This window comes from Geotrypetes seraphini, chromosome 4, assembly GCF_902459505.1.
Source record: "Geotrypetes seraphini chromosome 4, aGeoSer1.1, whole genome shotgun sequence".
Lineage (NCBI taxonomy): Eukaryota > Metazoa > Chordata > Amphibia > Gymnophiona > Dermophiidae > Geotrypetes > Geotrypetes seraphini.
The window spans coordinates 283932576-283949959 of record NC_047087.1 but is presented as its reverse complement, the minus strand read 5'-3'; the positions used below and the strand labels follow the sequence as shown (position 1 = coordinate 283949959).

The 17384-nt window shown below is 51.7% G+C and overlaps 1 protein-coding gene across 3 annotated transcripts in view; it reads right to left on the bottom strand.

The window, feature by feature from the left end:
• MMS19 (MMS19 homolog, cytosolic iron-sulfur assembly component) overlaps nucleotides 1-17384 on the bottom strand; it is a 210848-nt gene that overhangs the window by 21117 nt on the left and 172347 nt on the right. For all 3 annotated transcript variants that reach the window (XM_033940777.1, XM_033940775.1, XM_033940776.1), the window contains exon 24: nucleotides 8957-9057. In XM_033940777.1, the coding sequence (XP_033796668.1) occupies nucleotides 8957-9057 (101 nt within the window). The remainder of the gene's footprint in view (nucleotides 1-8956; nucleotides 9058-17384) is intronic.

Sequence of the window (17384 nt, the reverse complement as noted above, 5' to 3'; positions counted from 1 at the left end):
GCTGATCCGTGTAATCCACAGATGAAATGAAAATCCAAACCAAACAACTGTGGGAGTACTGGTCGACAAGTCAATGAAGCCATCCGCGCAATGCGTGGTGGTGGTGAAAAGGGTGAACCGAATGCTAGGATTGATCTAGCACCAGAATAACTATAATGTAGTTTGTGCTTAAATTTATAGAATACCGTCATTCATATGCATAATTGTACACTTACCCCCCAAATTCTGTATATGGTGCCTAAAGCCATGCGCTTATATTGGTAAGCACCAATAATTGACACCTCATAATTGACGCTAATTGGCACAAATTAAAAGCTACATGTACAACTCGGAAAGCATGATTCTGTAAAAAGTATGCACCAGTTGCCGTGTGCGAATTTGAAAAGGAGGCACGGCTATGGATGGATCATGGGCATTCCTAAAAGGTAGGTGAATTGTCCTAGAATACGTCTGAAACGCGCCTAACTTGTTTGCAACCTAAGTTAATAATAATAATAACTTTATTTTTCTATACCGCCAACAATCTTGAAACTTTTAGGCGGTTTACATTGAAGAGAGCTGGACAGTCAGCGAATTACAATATGCAGATAGTCATTGAATTACAGTATACAGAATCATAAAATGTAGCGAATTACAATATACAGATTGATTGAATTTCAAAAGTATACGCAGGGGAGGAAAGAAAAGAGATTGACTTAGAGATTGAAGTAATTATTATTTAGGCGATATATCTATCGAATAAGGCAGTTTTTATGGCTTTTCTAAAAGTGTTATAGGTCAGTTTAGCTCCATTTATGTAGTCGTCTAACCAGTGTTGTTATGTGTTTGCTTGGTACATAAAAGTTCTATCCAGAAAGGTTTTGTATTTACAGCTCATAATGCTTGGATAAGCAAATAGTTTGCAGTTTCTAGTTTGTCTTGTAGGGCTGTAAAGTACGAAGTGTGATAGCAGGTAGGTGGGAGCTAGTCCCCACACCAGCTTGAAACAGATGCAGGAGAACTTGAATATTATTCATGCCTCCATTGGCAGCCAGTGCAGCAGTCTGTAATAGGGGCTAATATGGTCGCCTTTTTTTCAATCCGAATATCAACCGGACCGCCGTGTTCTGAACAATTCTAAGTTTCCTCACTGTTTTTTTGGGTATTCCCATATAAGCGATATTGCAATAGTCCAGTGTAGAAAGCACAAGTGATTGCACTAGTAGTCTAAATGATAATGGGTCAAAATATTTTTTGATGGTCTTTAACTTCCATAGTGCCAGGAAACACTTTTTTACCACTATGTTCATGTGTTTGACCATGGTCAAATGTGTGTCTAAGGTGACTCCCAATATTTTTATTGTTTTAGTAATTGGGTAGTCTTGATCTTTTATATGTATCCTTGTTTTGGTAATTTTGTCCGTTGGGCTTGCAAGGAAGACTGTTGTTTTTTCTGTGTTTAGTTTTAGTTTGTGGTTGATTGTCCAATGTCCTATTTCGGTCATAATATGAGAAATGTATTCCGAGGTTTTGTTTGTTATGCTGTTCACTGGGATTAAAATGGAAATGTCGTCTGCATATATATAGTATATTAAGTTTAGCTTTTGTAATAAGTGTCCTAAGGATGATATGTAGATGTTAAATAGTGTTGGCGACAGTGGTGAACCCTGTGGTACTCCCGAGGGGTTTTTCCAGGGTTTTGAGTATGTTCCACCACTAACCACATGATATGATCTCTTTGTTAAGAAACCCTGTATCCAGTTTCTTACTCTTCCCATTTAAATGGTTTGCTCGGGTAATCCAAAGCACTTAACTTCTTAGTGCTACCAAATATCCTTATTCCCCAATCATCCCCTAATTAAGAAGGTTTGGGAGGGCCGGGGGTAGAGTGCAAACTTCGCCAGGTAGTGGAGAATTTCAGTCCGATAACCAGCCAAGTAGGACAACAAAGGAGAAATTAGGTTCTTACCTGCTAATTTACTTTCTTTTAGCTTCTCCAGACCAGTAGAGGTTAACTTTACGAATGGGTATATATCTAATCATGACCAGCAGGTGGAGACTGAAAACAAAACTTTGGGACAGTATATCCTAGCCCCTCCTCTCTATTTCCCTCAGTCTGCCGAATAGCCAAGCAGAACCAAGAACTGGAAAAAAACAGAGAGAAAAAACAATACTCCGAAAGGAGTAACAAATAACATACCCAAAATGCTGTTGGAAAATGCAGAGGAGAAATTCCCGAAGGAAGAATGTCCCCACAGCTCGCCAGCTAAGCCAGCCGAGCCACAGCCGCTGTTCTTCAATTCTCCCCGGCCCTAGAAAAATACTAGAACCCGCAGCAAAAACCAAAAACTGCCCGCGCAACAGCCCCAACAACAACAACAACAGACAGGGTGGGGACCTCTACTGGTCTGGAGAAGCTAAAAGAAAGTAAATTAGCAGGTAAGAACCTAATTTCTCCTTCTTTAGCACTCTCCAGACCAGTAGAGGTTAACTTTACGAATGGGACGTACCAAAGCAGTCCCTCTCACGGGCGGGACCCCCGAAGGGCCGATACCAGTACACGCTCACCGAACACCGCGTCCCGACGCGCCTGCACATCAACCCGATAATGACGAACAAAGGAATGTAAGGAGGACCAAACCGCAGCCTTACAAATATCCACTGGAGGCACGAGCGACGACTCAGCCCAAGAAGCCGCCTGACCCCGAGTGGAATGAGCCTTGAGAAACTCCGGAATAGGCTGCTGTTTCAGAAGATAAGCGGAAGCAATCGTCTCCTTGATCCAGCGCGCAATAATAGCCTTAGAAGCGCCAGCTCCCCGACGAGGACCCGCCAGGAGGACAAAGAGATGATCGGACTTACGGAATTCCTGGGTCCGCTGCACATAAGAGCGAAGGACCCGACCGACATCCAACTTGCGCAGCTGCCGTTGCTCAGAAGAGCCCTCCCGACCACCCAAGACCGGGAGAACCACCGATTGATTGACATGAAAAGGAGAAACAACCTTCGGCAGAAAGGAAGGAACAGGCCGCAAGACGACCCGCTCCCTAGAAAACTCCAAGAAGGGAGCCCTACAAGAGAAAGCCTGCAGCTCAGAAACACGCCTAGCAGAAGTAATGGCCACCAAAAAGACCGCCTTCAAAGTAAGGTCCTTCAAAGAACAGACGTCCAAGGGCTCGAAAGGCGGACGCACCAAAACAGAGAGAACCAGATTAAGATCCCAAGAGGGAACCGAGGGCCGTAGGGGAGGCCTAAGTAACTTGGCCGCCCGCAAAAACCGAATCACATCAGGAAGAGCCGATAAAACGCTGACCTGACACCAACCCTCGAAAGGCCGACAGGGCCGCAAGATGAACCCGGAGAGAAGACCAAGCCAGGCCTCTATCCAGGCCATCCTGCAAGAACTCTAGAATGTGAGGCAGAGAAGCGCGAAAAGAGGTCACTCCCCGCGCCCGACACCATTCCTCAAAGAGACGCCAAACCCGCACATAAGCCCGAGAGGTAGAAAGCCTCCGGGACCCCAACAGAGTAGAGATCACCTTGTCTGAATATCCCTTCTTGCTAAGGCGACCCCTTTCAAGAGCCACGCCGTAAGACAGAAGGGAGACGGGTCGAACATGGGAATGGGACCCTGCATCAGAAGGTCGTCCGAGAGAGGCAGAGGAAGAGGATCCGCTACCAGGTGCCTCACCAGATCCGCATACCACGGACGGCAAGGCCAATCCGGCGCCACCAGCACCACCAAACCCGGATGGTGAACAATGCGAAGAAGCACTCTGCCCACCAGCGGCCAAGGAGGGAACACATACAACAGCCCCTCCGTTGGCCACTGCCGTCCCTGCGACGACTGAAGAAGCGGGGCACTTTGGCGTTGCCACCCGTGGCCATCAGGTCCATCAGGGGCTGCCCCCAAGCCTGCACTATCAACTGAAACGCCTCGGCGCCGAGACACCACTCTCCTGGATCTAGGAAGTGACGACTGAGGAAGTCTGCCTGAACATTTTCTACTCCGGCTATATGAGAGGCCGAGAGGTCCAGCAGATGGGACTCCGCCCAAACCATGAGCAGAGCCGCCTCCTGCGCCACCTGAGTGCTCTTGGTGCCCCCCTGACGATTGACATAAGCCACCGCCGTGGCATAGTCCGACAGCACTCTGACCGACTTGCCCAGCAACAGGGAGTGGAAATCCAACAGCGCCAGACGGACCGCTCTGGTCTCCAACACGTTGATCGACCAGGCGGCCTCCTCCGCGGACCAGGTGCCCTGAGCTGAGTGACCCAAACACTGAGCCCCCCAACCCAGGAGACTCGCATCCGTCAGGAGCACCGTCCACTGCGGGAGATCCAGACCCACCCCCTGAACCAGGTGAGGGGTCTGGAGCCACCAACGCAGACTGCAGCGCGCCAAGCCTCGCAGGGGAACCGGAACATCCATCCCGTGCCTCTGGGGAGACCACCTCCGGAGCAGAGCATACTGGAGAGGACGCATGTGGGCCCGCGCCCACCTCACCACGTCCAGGGACGCCGCCATCGACCCCAAGACCTGGAGGAAATCTCGCGCCCAAGGACACCGGGACGCCAAAAGCAGGCGAATCTGAGATTGCAATTTGCTCACCCGGCCCTCTGGGAGGAAGACCTTCCCCAAGGAGGTGTCGAACAGCACCCCTAGGTACTCCAGACGCTGAGCCGGGACCAACCGACTCTTGGAAAGGTTGACCACCCAGCCCAGCGACCGGAGAAACTCCACCACCCGAGCAGTAACCCGGGAGCTTTCCTGCAACGACTTTGCCCGAATTAACCAGTCGTCCAGGTAGGGGTGTACCAGGATGCCCTCCGACCGCAAGGCTGCCGCGACGACCACCATCACCTTGGTGAACGTCCGAGGAGCCGTGGCCAGCCCAAAGGGAAGCGCACAGAATTGATAGTGCCGACCCAAGATCGCAAAGCGCAGGAAACGCTGATGAGAGGCCCGAATGGGAACATGCAAGTAGGCCTCCGTCAGATCGAGAGAAGTGAGAAACTCCCCCGGCTGAACCGCCAGAATGACCGACCGCAGAGTTTCCATACGGAAAGAGGGAATCTTGAGAGCCCTGTTGACCCCTTTCAAATCGAGGATGGGCCGAAAAGTCCCCTCCTTCTTGGGCACCACAAAGTAAATGGAGTACCTGCCCGTGCCCCACTCTGGAGAGGGCACCGGAACAACTGCCCTGAGATCTAGCAAGCGCTGAAGGGTCTGGCGAAAAGCCTGCGTCTTCCCCGGAGTCTGACATGGAGAAGCGAGGAAAAAAATCCGGCAGAGAGCGGGCGAACTCCAGGGCATAACCGTCCCGCACCACCTCCAGGACCCACTGATCGGACGTGATCTCGGCCCATTTGGGGAAAAATTCGCGCAGCCGAGCCCCCACCGGAACCAAAGGGGGCGCCGGCAAGGCGTCATTGTGAAGGACGGGAAGCGGGGGAACCGGCGGAGGGATTCCCTGCCCCCCGACGGGCCCCCCGAAAGGGCTGCATGCGCTGGAAGAACCGACCCCGGGAAAATCCCGGAGACTGGAAAGAAGCAGCCCCACGCCCAGGGCGATACTTGCGAAAATCCCGCAAACGCCCCCGGGCCGCACCCCCCCGAGACGCCGGGCGGGCACGGTCCTCCGGCAGACGGGGAACTTTCGAGTCCGACAGAGTCTGAATCAACTTATCCAAGTCCTCTCCAAACAAAAACGACCCCCGAAAGGGAAATTTAGTAAGCTTAGCTTTGGACGCAGCATCCGCCGCCCAAGCGCGCAGCCACAACACACGCCTTGCGGCCACGCCAAAAGCCATAGACTTAGCTGAGATCCGCACCAAGTCCTATAGAGCATCTGAGAGGAATGAGGCCGCCATCTCAATCTTCGCTACCTCCTGATCCACCAGAGACCAGTCGTCAGACTCTCGATCCAAGACCCGCTCCGCCCACCGAAACACGGCGCGAGCGACCAGTCCCCCACAAATAGCCGCCTGGACCCCAAAGGCAGAGACCTGAAAATTTTGCTTAAGGATGCTCTCCAATTTGCGCTCCTCAGAGTCCCGCAAGGCAGAACCGCCCTCAACAGGAACGGTATGCCGCTTGGAAATTGCCGAGACCACCGCATCCACGACTGGCGAAGCTAACGTAGCCCGATCCCCTTCAGGAATGGGATACAGGCGAGCCATGCTGCGCGCCAGCCGAAACGGCGTCTCCGGCGTTTTCCACTGCTCCAGAATAATATCCCGAATATCCTGATGCATAGGAAAAGAGCGGGAAACGGAACGGATCCCCCGTAACAGGGGGTCCCCCACACGCGGAGTCTCCGGCGGCGCGTCCTCAAAACGCAAAACCGAAGAAACCTGCTGAATAAGGTCAGGCAGCTCATCTTTCTGAAAAAGGCGCACCACGGACGCCTCGTCACTGGAGAACGGGAAATCCGACAACCCGCCGCCAGCTTCCGTCCCCTCCAGAGAGTCCTGGAACTCCTCAGAAAGGTCCAGGTCCTCCTCCAGACCGACCCGTTCCTCCGACCACAAATTCTCGTCCCACGACACCCGCGGACGCTTGGACAAGGGAGGCGGCGGAGGGGACGTCACGCCAGACGAGAGAGGCAAAGCCGCAGGGAGCGCGGAGGAAAACCCACCCCCCGAAACCCCCTGGACGCAACCGGGACCCCCAGCCGCCTGAAAATAGGCTCTGCATAAAGAAAAGAAAAATTCAGGAGAAAAAACCCCCCGAGGGTCCCAAGGGACTCCCTGCCACAGCAGGGGACCCAGCAGAACCTTGCCCCTGCATAGTCAAAACAGGGGGAAGGTCACCTGAGGTGGAAGACAAAATGGAGGGGCCAGACAGAGAAGATGGCGGTTTTCCCGCCAAAAAAGCTCCCTCCATAGCCTGAAGCGGCTGAGAAACCTGAATAGTCTCAGCCGCTAAAGCAGGCAAGCCGGCATCAGCTGTCAAAAAATCAGCTGAGAGGGAATCCTCTAAAACCCGACCGTCGGCGGTTTGGGGAATCCCTCCGTGGGCGGACGGAGAAGACCGGGCTTCCCCACCGTTCCCTGCCGACTCGCGAGGCACCATCGGCGGGGAGCTCTGGGCGCCTGCAGCCGCTGCCGACGGAGCTCCACCACCTCACCGACCCAAACCGCCGAGTTCAGGCCGGCCGCGAGTGCCTCGCGGCTGGACTCAAATGTGTCCTACTCCCCCGGAGAAGGGCACAATTGCTCCATACGCGACCTAGCTATAAAAAAGTGCCGGTTACATGAAAAAATACAGTAAAATACAGTTTTCTTAAAGGGAAATAACCCTTCAGACCAGCACTACCTCAGGATTTTTTTTTTTTTTTTTTACAGAACAGACTCCACAGGCTCTCGAAGCAATATGCCTTGCTTGACTTAGGGGGCAAGGCTTACTGCTGAGGCTCCTCTAAAAAAATGTGGGGAGGTGGAGGAAGTGGGGGGAGGGACCCCGCTCGTGACCCGCCGGGTTTGACACCCCCGAGGTCGGACGAACCCCCAAACAGGGCCCGACCAAGCTCCGTCCGGCCAAAAACAGGGACAATAAACCCCTAAACAAATTCCAACAGCCCTACCAAGGGAGATGGGCACAGATCACTCACACCTGCTGGAGACTGAAAGAAGACTGAGGGAAATAGAGAGGAGGGGCTAGGATATACTGTCCCAAAGTTTTGTTTTCAGTCTCCACCTGCTGGTCATGATTAGATATATACCCATTCGTAAAGTTAACCTCTACTGGTCTGGAGAGTGCTAAAGAAATGGCTATCTTAACTTTATTTGATGAAATTAACCAGGCACTAGTCTGAATATCGGTCAGAACACAGTTTAATTCCTGGATGACTAGTGAGACCCAGACATTCAGTGCCAGGAGCTGCACCTGCCCAGCATTGAACAGTGATTTATTTCTATGCATTTAATATTCCGCTTTTCAATACATCTTCAAGGTGGTTCATGGTATAACCTGAACATAAATCAAAACTAACAAGATTGTTAAAAATAGGCTTTCGGTGACGTCACTGACCGCGATGGAGGGTTAGAGACGGAGCTCTGACTCCGAGTAGCAGTTTGTCTCCTGTTTCCCCTATCTCTTAGCAAGATCTGCATGCTGCTTGAGGGCCGGTGAGTGGCAGAGTGAGGAGATATTGCACAATGTCAGAAGTCGGCAGGCAAGTGGAGCGCAGCAGAGAGAAAAGCAGCCTGCGCCATGTGCGCGGGACCTCCGCTGCGTCCGGGCAGGAGCCAGGGGAGAACGCTTCCGAGGACGAGTCTAAGCGGGGTGCTTCCCTGCGGCTGCGGATCAGGCCACTGCTATTACAAAGGTGGACCTGCAGAAGTGGGGAGATTTTGTAATGAATTGATAGCCCATCTCTGACAAAAGCTGCCTGGTGGGCTGGGAGACTATCCAACAATGAAGCTTTTTAAGAACAGGTTAAATAAGCATCTGTATGGGTCGGTGCTGGTACAATGAATCCTGCTAACAGGAAGGGGATGGATTAGATCAAAAAGACAAAAAAAGAAAAGTGAGAAATGGAAGGAAAATGAAACAAATCCAAAATATAGATTAACTCCATTAATGAACATACAAAGTCCAATTAATATTAGCGGCGAAAGAAAAAGCCTCAGAACGTTGGCGAGGTGAAACCACTCTCTACTACCTATACATCACAGGCACAAAAAACTTTCACCAGAAATTAAATATAGCGAGGTAAAGACCTTTTTGAAAAATAGCCACCCTAAACAGTTACACAAACTGAAAAACAGGCCGGATTTTGTTTATTAATGGAGTGAGTCTATATTTTGAATTTAGATCAAACAGATACATTCCACATTTGGTCTGCTCTGTTTCTTTCACACTGCAATGCAGCTGACCCCAGCTGGCTTTCCCCTCGCTTCTTTACAACTAGGAATGACCTACTTTGATCCCTTTCGGTCCAATCTTTTTAGAATGTTACATTCCTTACCCAGAGTAGAAGTGTGAGAACTCGAGTTCTGTCAAAACCGTCCACCAGTCCTGACTCAATTCTTTCCATGACACTGCACAGAACTTCATCCAGCTGCTCTCCTGAGAAAAATAATTAACACACAAAGCAAAACCTTTATACTGTATCTCCTTCCTTTAAAAATAAAGGCAAACGACAATCCAACATGTAAAATAAAGCAAGGATTTGTTATGTGCAAACTTATATCCCACCGAATCTTTGCAAATTGGAGTTCTAGGCAAGTTACAAGCAGCATTTTACTACATAAAATTATACATAGAATTATACATGCTACACAGTTACTCATGTTACACAGAATTATACATGTAGGGCAGATTCTACAAATGGTGTAGATATCACTGGCTGCCTAAAAAATGGTCGCCAATCGTGTGTCAGTAACGCAACAGCGCTTTTTTGTAGAATTGCAGCCACCTTAAACAGAAATGTGCCAAGGTTTTGAAATGCCTACATGTTCGTCACCTATGTTTGACGGGAATTACATCTATGGAGGCACCTAAGGTCGTTTCCAGTATTAATCATGCCTACTTCGACCTTAGGCGTTAAGATGCCTACATTTATTTTTTTTAAATTTTATTTTTTTCTTTTTTTACAGCCTTGCCAATTAAGTTAGACACCAGTAGGGTGCCTACCAGCATCTAACTTAAAGCACCGTTTATAGGCTATGCCCCATAAAGCACAGTTACTTACCATAACAGATGTTATCCAGGGATAGCAGGCAGATATTCTCTACATGTGGGTGACGTCACCGACGGAGCCCCCTAGCTGATGTTTTCACAAGCAAACTTCAAGCTTGCGATTGGCCCGCGCATGCGCACGTGCCCCTCCCGCCTGACCTAGGGCATGCGTCTCCTCAGCGTGGCCTCAGTTCAGATAGCTAGCAAAGAAGCTAACCACGGGGAGGAGGGTGTCCCTGGATAACACCTGTTACGGTAAGTAACTGTGCTTTATCCCAGGACAAGCAGGCAGCATATTCTCCACATGTGGGTGACCTCCAAGCTAACCAGAAAGGGATGGAGGGAGAGTTGGCAATTTAGAAGAATAGATTTAGCAAAACTGACTGGACAAAATGGCCATCATACCTGGAGAAAGCATCCAGACAGTAGTGAGAGGTGAAAGTGTGAACCGAGGACCAAGTGGCAGCCTTACAGATTTCCTCAATGGGAGTTGAGCGGAGGAAAGCAACAGACGCTGCCATCGCTCGGACCTTATGGCCTGTGACTCGACCCGGCAGGGAGAGGACAGCCTGAGCGTAGCAGAAAGAAATACAAGCGGCCAACCAGTTAGAAATGGTCCGCTTAGAAACAGAGCGACCCAAGCGATTAGAATCGAAAGAGAGAAACAGCTGGGGAGCAGAACGATGAGGAGCAGTGCGCTTCAAGTAGAAGGCCAGCGCACACTTACAATCAAGAGAATGCAGAGCCGCTTCTCCAGGGTGAGAATGGGGCTTCGGAAAAAATACAGGGAGAACAATGGATTGGTTGATGTGAAACTCAGAAACAACCTTAGGCAAAAATTTAGGATGGGTACGGAGGACCACCTTATCATGATGGAAGACAGTGAAAGGTGGGTCTGCTACCAAGGCTTGAAGCTCACTGACCCAAAGGGCAGAAGTGAGAGCAATAAGAAACACAACCTTCCAAGTAAGATACTTTAAGTGAGCCCGCGCTAGCAGCTCGAATGGAGGCTTCATCAAACGAGCAAGGACCACGTTAAGATCCCAAACCATGGAAGGCGGTTTAAGGGTCGCATGAACGTGGAAAAGGCCTTTCATGAAGTGGGAAACCACAGGATGAACAGAGATAGGCTTTCTGTCAATCGGCTGATGAAAAGCAGTAATGGCATTAAGGTGGACACGAACTGAAGATGACTTAAGTCCAGCGCCAGACAAGTGCAACAGATAATCCAGGACAGCAGATAGGGAGGCAGAGACCGGCTCCAGCTGTCGAGTAGCACACCAGGAAGAAAAGCGGGTCCACTTCTGCATAAGCAGAGAAGGAAAAACAGGCAGAAGAAGAGGCTCCCTGGAACTGAATTGCAACAGAAGAGAACCACGGCTGTCGGGGCCACCGAGGAGCTATCAAAATCATGGTGGCGTGCGTGGACTTGAGCCTGACGAGAGTATTCAGAATCAGAGGAAATGGAGGGAACGCATACAGAACAGGTCCGTCCAAACCAGTAGAAAAGCATCCGCCTCGAGCCTGAGAGGGGTGTAAACCCTGGAGCAGAAGCGGGGCAACTTGTGATTGAGGGGGGATGCGAACAGATCGATATCCGGAGTCCCCCAACAAGCAAACATCTGACGCAGAGTAACAGAATGGATGGACCATTCGTGAGGCTGCAGAAGACGGCTCAACCTGTCCGCCAGACAATTGTGCTGGCCCTGAATGTAGACTGCATGAAGGAATATGTTGCAGCGGATGGCCCATTCCCAGAGCCGCATCGCCTCTCAGCATAGGGACAGGGACCCAGTGCCCCCCTGTTTGTTGATATAATACATGGCGACTTGGTTGTCCGTGCGGATCAGCACCACCCAGTCGCGAAGCAGGTGACAAAAAGCCTTCAGGGCGAGGAAAATCACCTGAAGTTCCAGCAGATTGATGTGACACAGGCGGTCAGCACTGGACCAAAGACCCTGAGTGCGAAGACCGTCCAGATGAGCCCCCCCCCAAGCATAGGCCGAGTCCGTCGTGAGGACCTTTTGCGGAGGAGGAGCATGAAACAGAAAACCTCTGGAAAGATTGGAAGAGAGCATCCACCAATGGAGAGACTTCTTCAACAAAGGAGTCACGACAATACGTCGAGAGAGAGGATCCTGATCCTGGTTCCATTGGGACGCAAGAGTCCACTGAGGAATACGGAGGTGAAGTCTGGCAAAAGGAGTCACTTGAACTGTAGAGGCCATGTGACCAAGGAGGACCATCAGGAGCCGAGCCGGGGCCGAGGACAGATGGGCCACCCTCTGGCAAACAAGGGTCTCCTGCCGAGGCAAGAAGGAGCGGAGACGAACCGTGTCCAGGACCGCTCCGATGAACTACAGAGACAGGGATGGACAGAGGTGAGACTTGGGAAAATTCACCTCGAAGCAGAGACTCTGAAGGAGCAAGATGGTATGATTCATCGCTCGCAGAACTTCTTGGCGAGAAGACGCTTTGATCAACCAGTCGTCAAGATAGGGAAACACATGCAGGCCGCAGAGACGCAGGGCCATAGCTACAGGCATTTTGTGAAAACCCTCTGAGAGGCCGCCAGGCCAAAGGGAAGAACACGATACTGGAGATGGAGATCCCCCACTTGGAATCTCAGACATCAGCGAGAGGCCGGGTGTATTGGAATGTGCGTGTACGCCTCTTTGAGGTCCAGTGAGCATAGCCAGTCCCCCTCGTCCAAGAGAGGGTACAGAGTAGGGAAGGTGAGCATTCTGAATCGTTCCCTGACCAGAAACTTGTTCAGAGCACGGAAATCCAGGATCGGACACAGATCCCCCGTCTTCTTGGGTACCAGAAAGTACCGGGAGTAGAATCCCGTATTCCACTGTTCCAGAGGAACCTCCTCGACCGCCCGGAAGCGAAGAAGGGTCCGAGCTTCTTGTAGAAGGAGGGGCAGCTGAGACCGGCCCGAAGAAAACTCTTTTGGAGGAAGGTCTGTGGGTACATGACTGAAGTGAAGGAAGTACCCCTCCCGGATAATGGAAAGCACCCAACTGTCGGAGGTAAGGCTTTCCCACCGTGTGTAGAAATGATGGAGACTTCCCCCAATAGGAAGGGGAGAAGTCTCCAGAATGAAGGGAGCCCGAAGGCTCAAACCGGAATTGTCAAAAAGATGTCCTGGGCTTTGCCGGAGCCAGCGGCTGGACCTTAGCCTGTCGCTGCTGCTTCTGTTGCGGCCGCTTCGAAGGAGGCCGAGAGAATGCAGGAGTAGTTTTCTGTGGATACCTCCGGAGAGGGATTTTGTACTGCCGGGCCGGAGGGGTCTTCGGCTTAAGACGTACCAGAGAGGCGAAGGACCGTTCGTGTTCCGAGAGGCGCTTAGTGGCCGCCTCAATGGAATCATCAAATAGCTCATTACCCACGCAAGGGAGATTGGCTAGACGATCCTGGAGATTCGGGTCCATGTCAACAATTCTGAGCCAAGCGAGGCAACGCATGGCAATCGCAAAAGCCGTGACTCTCGAGGACAATTCGAAGGCATCATAAGCCACCTGAAACATATAGAGTCGGAGTTGGGAGAGAGTCTCCCCGAGGAGACGAAACTCCTGATGACGAGAATCCGGCATGTCTGTCCAGAAAGAGTGGAGGACTTCCACACAGAACCGGAGATAGGACATGAACATAAAGTTATAATTGAGGACACGGTTCACCATCATCGAGTTTTGATAAAGACAGCAACCAAACTTGTCCATCGTAAGGCCCTCCCGCCCCTGCGGGACGGCAGCATACACCTTTGAGGGGTTGGATTTCTTCAAGGAAGACTCAACCACCAAGGATTGGTGAGAAAGCTGAGAACTTTCGAACCCCTTAACTGGGATCGTCCGGTAGCGGGACTCCAACTTGGAGGGAATAGCCGGGACCGCATAAGGGGTCTCCAGGTTCCGCAGGAAAGTTTGCCAGAGAACCTGGTGCAGAGGCAAGCGTAGTGCCTCCCGGGGCGGATGTGTAACCCCCATCTCCGCCAGGAATTCCTGGATATAACGGGACTCCGACTGGAGGTCCAGGTTCAAAACCTTGCCCTTGTCAGCAATGAAACGAGTGAAGGAAGAGTTTTGAGAAGAAGATTCATCCTCAGGAGAGGATCCCGAACGAGATCTCAGGGCAGCAGAGAAGGAGGGAGAAATCTCCCTCGAGTAGCATGCTGGAGCCTCGGAGTCCCGTGAATGGGAAATCGAGGAGGCTTGGCTAAAGCGCCTTGGGGGTGCCGAGGAATGACCGCATAAGATGGGTCGGGGAGGACTCCGGAGTCCGAGGAACCCGCACACGGGGCCTCGGAGAAGACGGGGCAAAGGAAAATTCTTCCATTGGCTTCGAAGAAGACCCTCGGGAGGCAGACCGGTGCTTCGAAGAAGAATGCACGGTAGAGTCCAGTTCTAGGACAAGGGTGTGCTTGGAAGGTTTTGCGGTCAGAGACCTGCCTCGAAGAGGCGGGGAGGACCGCAGCCTTTTAGGAGGAGCAAATCTCGACAAAGTAGCGGGTGAAAAACGGGTTCCTGTCACGGGACCCTGGAAAGTTACAGGCCCCGAATCTAGGGATGAAGAATCGCTCGAAGGAATCCGACGAGTCTTGTGCGGGGGGCCCCGAGACACAAGCGAAGTATGCTCAGGCTGGTCAGAAGGGGGGCTGGGTCGAGACCAAGGTCAGAGGCGTCGAGGACGGGACCAGTTGGCTCATTACCGAGGAAAGCTGTGAGGTAAGGATAGCCTTAAGCATGTCTTCGAACATCGGCACCGAGACCAAAGGAGGTTGGGTCTGGGGTGCAGCAGTGCGCTCCTTCGGGGGCGACTTCGAGGAAGAGTATTCCCTACGAGAGGAGGCATGCTTTGAATGATGTCTTGAAGAGGCCGATTAAGCGGCACTCGCATGAGACTCCGAGGTAGGCTTCTCTGCGGGCAACCTGAGGAGGCAAGAGGAGACTTACCCGAGGCCGGGGTAGTAGGAGGATCCGAGGCCGGGGACTTTGAGGTCGAGGGGGACTTTGAGGCCGAGGACTTCGAGGCCGAGGTCCCCGATGCCGGGGCCGAGGCTGAGCTCGAGGCCTGTCCCGCAGGATCCATTGGGCCAAACAGTTGAAGAATCTTGGCCACTCTCAGACGAAGAGCCCGCGGTTGCAGTCGCACAACGTGGACACGACTCAGTGTGGTGCTCCGCATCCAGGCACTCCACACACCAACGATGGGGATCAGTGATGGATATAACCCGGTTGTACTGAGTGCAGCTTTTGAACTTGGAACGAGGCCGGGACATAAGCAAAAGGATGTCTGCGGCCCCACGAGGCCATGCGGCCAGAGTAAGACCAGAGGCCCGGTCAAAAAAACATGAAAGAAACAAGAAAGACGCGAGCACAGTGACTCAAACAAAAATAACAAAGAAAGCCGCGGTTCAAGAGGGACAACGAGATCGCGCGCAGTTTCTTATATCCCACAATTTTCAGGTAGGAATCATTACAGTTTAAAATTTAGTTACAAGGACATACTGATTGGTATTACAGCAAAAAATGTTTAGATCTGAAATAGCAATGTTACTTACCGTAACAGTTGTTATCCAGGGACAGCAGGCAGCTATTCTCACTAGTGGGTGATGTCATCAGACAGAGCCCCGGTACGGACGTCTCACAAGCACGTGTTGCTTGTAGAAACTTAAAGTTTCTAGATGCCCGCACCGCGCATGCGCCGGTGCCTTCCTACCCGGAGATCCGGGCGTGTCTCCTCAGTTCAGGTAGCTAGCCTGAGAAGCCAACCCAGGGGAGGTGGGTGGGACGTGAGAATAGCTGCCTGCTGTCCCTGGATAACAACTGTTACGGTAAGTAACATTGCTTTATCCCAGGACAAGCAGGCAGGTATTCTCACTAGTGGGTGACCTCCAAGCTAACCTCAGTGGGATGGAGGGGGAGTTGGCGACTTAAGAGAATAAATTTTTCAATACTGTTTGGCCAAACTGTCCATCCCGTCTGGAGAGGGTATCCAGACAATAATGTGAGGTGAATGTGTGAACCGAGGACCAGGTGGCAGCCTTGCAAATTTCCTCGATTGGTGTTGATCTGAGGAATGCTACTGAGGCTGCCATTGCTCTGACCTTATGGGCTGTGACCTTACAAGGAAGTGATAATCCAGCCTGGGCATAGCAGGAAGAGATACAAGCCGCCATCCAATTGGAGATGGTGCGCTTTGATACGGGTCTTCCCAACTTGTTAGGGTCGAAGGAGACAAAAAGTTGAGGAGTGGTTCTGTGTGGCTTGGTGCGATCCAGGTAGAAAGCCAAGGCACGTTTGCAGTCTAGAGTGTGAAGGGCCGATTCTCCGTGGTGAGAATGAGGCTTAGGGAAGAATACTGGAAGTACAATGGATTGGTTGAGATGAAATTCGGAGACCACCTTAGGCAGGAATTTCGGGTGAGTGCGGAGGACCACCTTGTCATGGTGGAATACTGTGAAAGGTGGGTCCGCCATCAACGCCTGGAGTTCGCTGACTCTGCGAGCGGACGTAAGGGCTACAAGGAAAAGCACTTTCCAGGTGAGATACTTCAGAGGGGCCCTGTTGAGTGGTTCAAACGGGGGCTTCATGAGGTGGGAAAGGACTACATTGAGGTCCCAAACTACTGGGGGTGGTTTGAGAGGAGGGTTAACATGGAAGAGTCCTTTCATAAATCTGGCGACCACCGGATGGGCCGAGAGGGGTTTCCCTTGTAGGGGCTGGTGGAACGCCGCAATAGCGCTCAGGTGGACTCGTATGGAAGTGGACTTGAGCCCAGATTGAGATAGGTGTAGGAGATAGTCCAGCACGGAGGATAAGGAAGCTCGCTGAGGTTCCGTTGACTTAGAAACACACCATGAGGAGAATCTGGTCCATTTTTGGGAGTAGCATTGTCGAGTGGCGGGCTTCCTGGAAGCTTCCAAGACCTCCCTCACTTCTTGTGAGAATTGGTGAGGGGTTACGTTGAGAGGAACCAAGCTGTCAGGTGGAGAGCCTGCAGGTTGGGATGAAGTAGTGATCCTTGATGTTGAGTAAGCAGTGAAGGAAACACTGGAAGTGGTACTGGTTCCCTGCTGCTGAGTTGAAGTAGGAGGGAGAACCAAGGTTGTCTGGGCCACCGAGGAGCTATTAGAATCATGGTGGCCCGTTCGAGTTTCAGCTTGACCAGAGTCTTCTGGATCAGCGGGAATGGTGGGAACGCATATAGGAATAGTTTCCCCCAGTTCAGTAGAAAAGCATCTGCCTCGAGGCGATGAGGAGTGTAGATCCTGGAGCAAAACTGAGGCAGTTTGGCGTTGTGGGGAGCCGCAAAGAGGTCTATCTGGGGCGTCCCCCATTGCGTGAAAATTTGGTGAAGGGGGCTGGAATGGAGAGTCCATTCGTGCGGTTGTAGCAGACGGCTTAGTTTGTCTGCTAAGACGTTGTTCTCCCCCTGGATGTATACTGCTCTGAGTAGGGTGTTGTGGCGCACCGCCCAGTCCCAGACTCGTAGAGCTTCCTGGCAAAGGAGGGCCGAGCCCGTGCCTCCTTGCTTGTTGATATAATACATGGCGGCCTGATTGTCTGTGCGAATGAGGATTACCATGTCGTGGAGTAGGTGTTGGAAAGCTTGGAGCGCATTGAAGATGGCTCTGAGTTCCAGTAGATTGATTTGGTGTAGTCTTTCCGCACTGGTCCAGAATCCTTGGGTGCGGAGACCCTCCAGGTGGG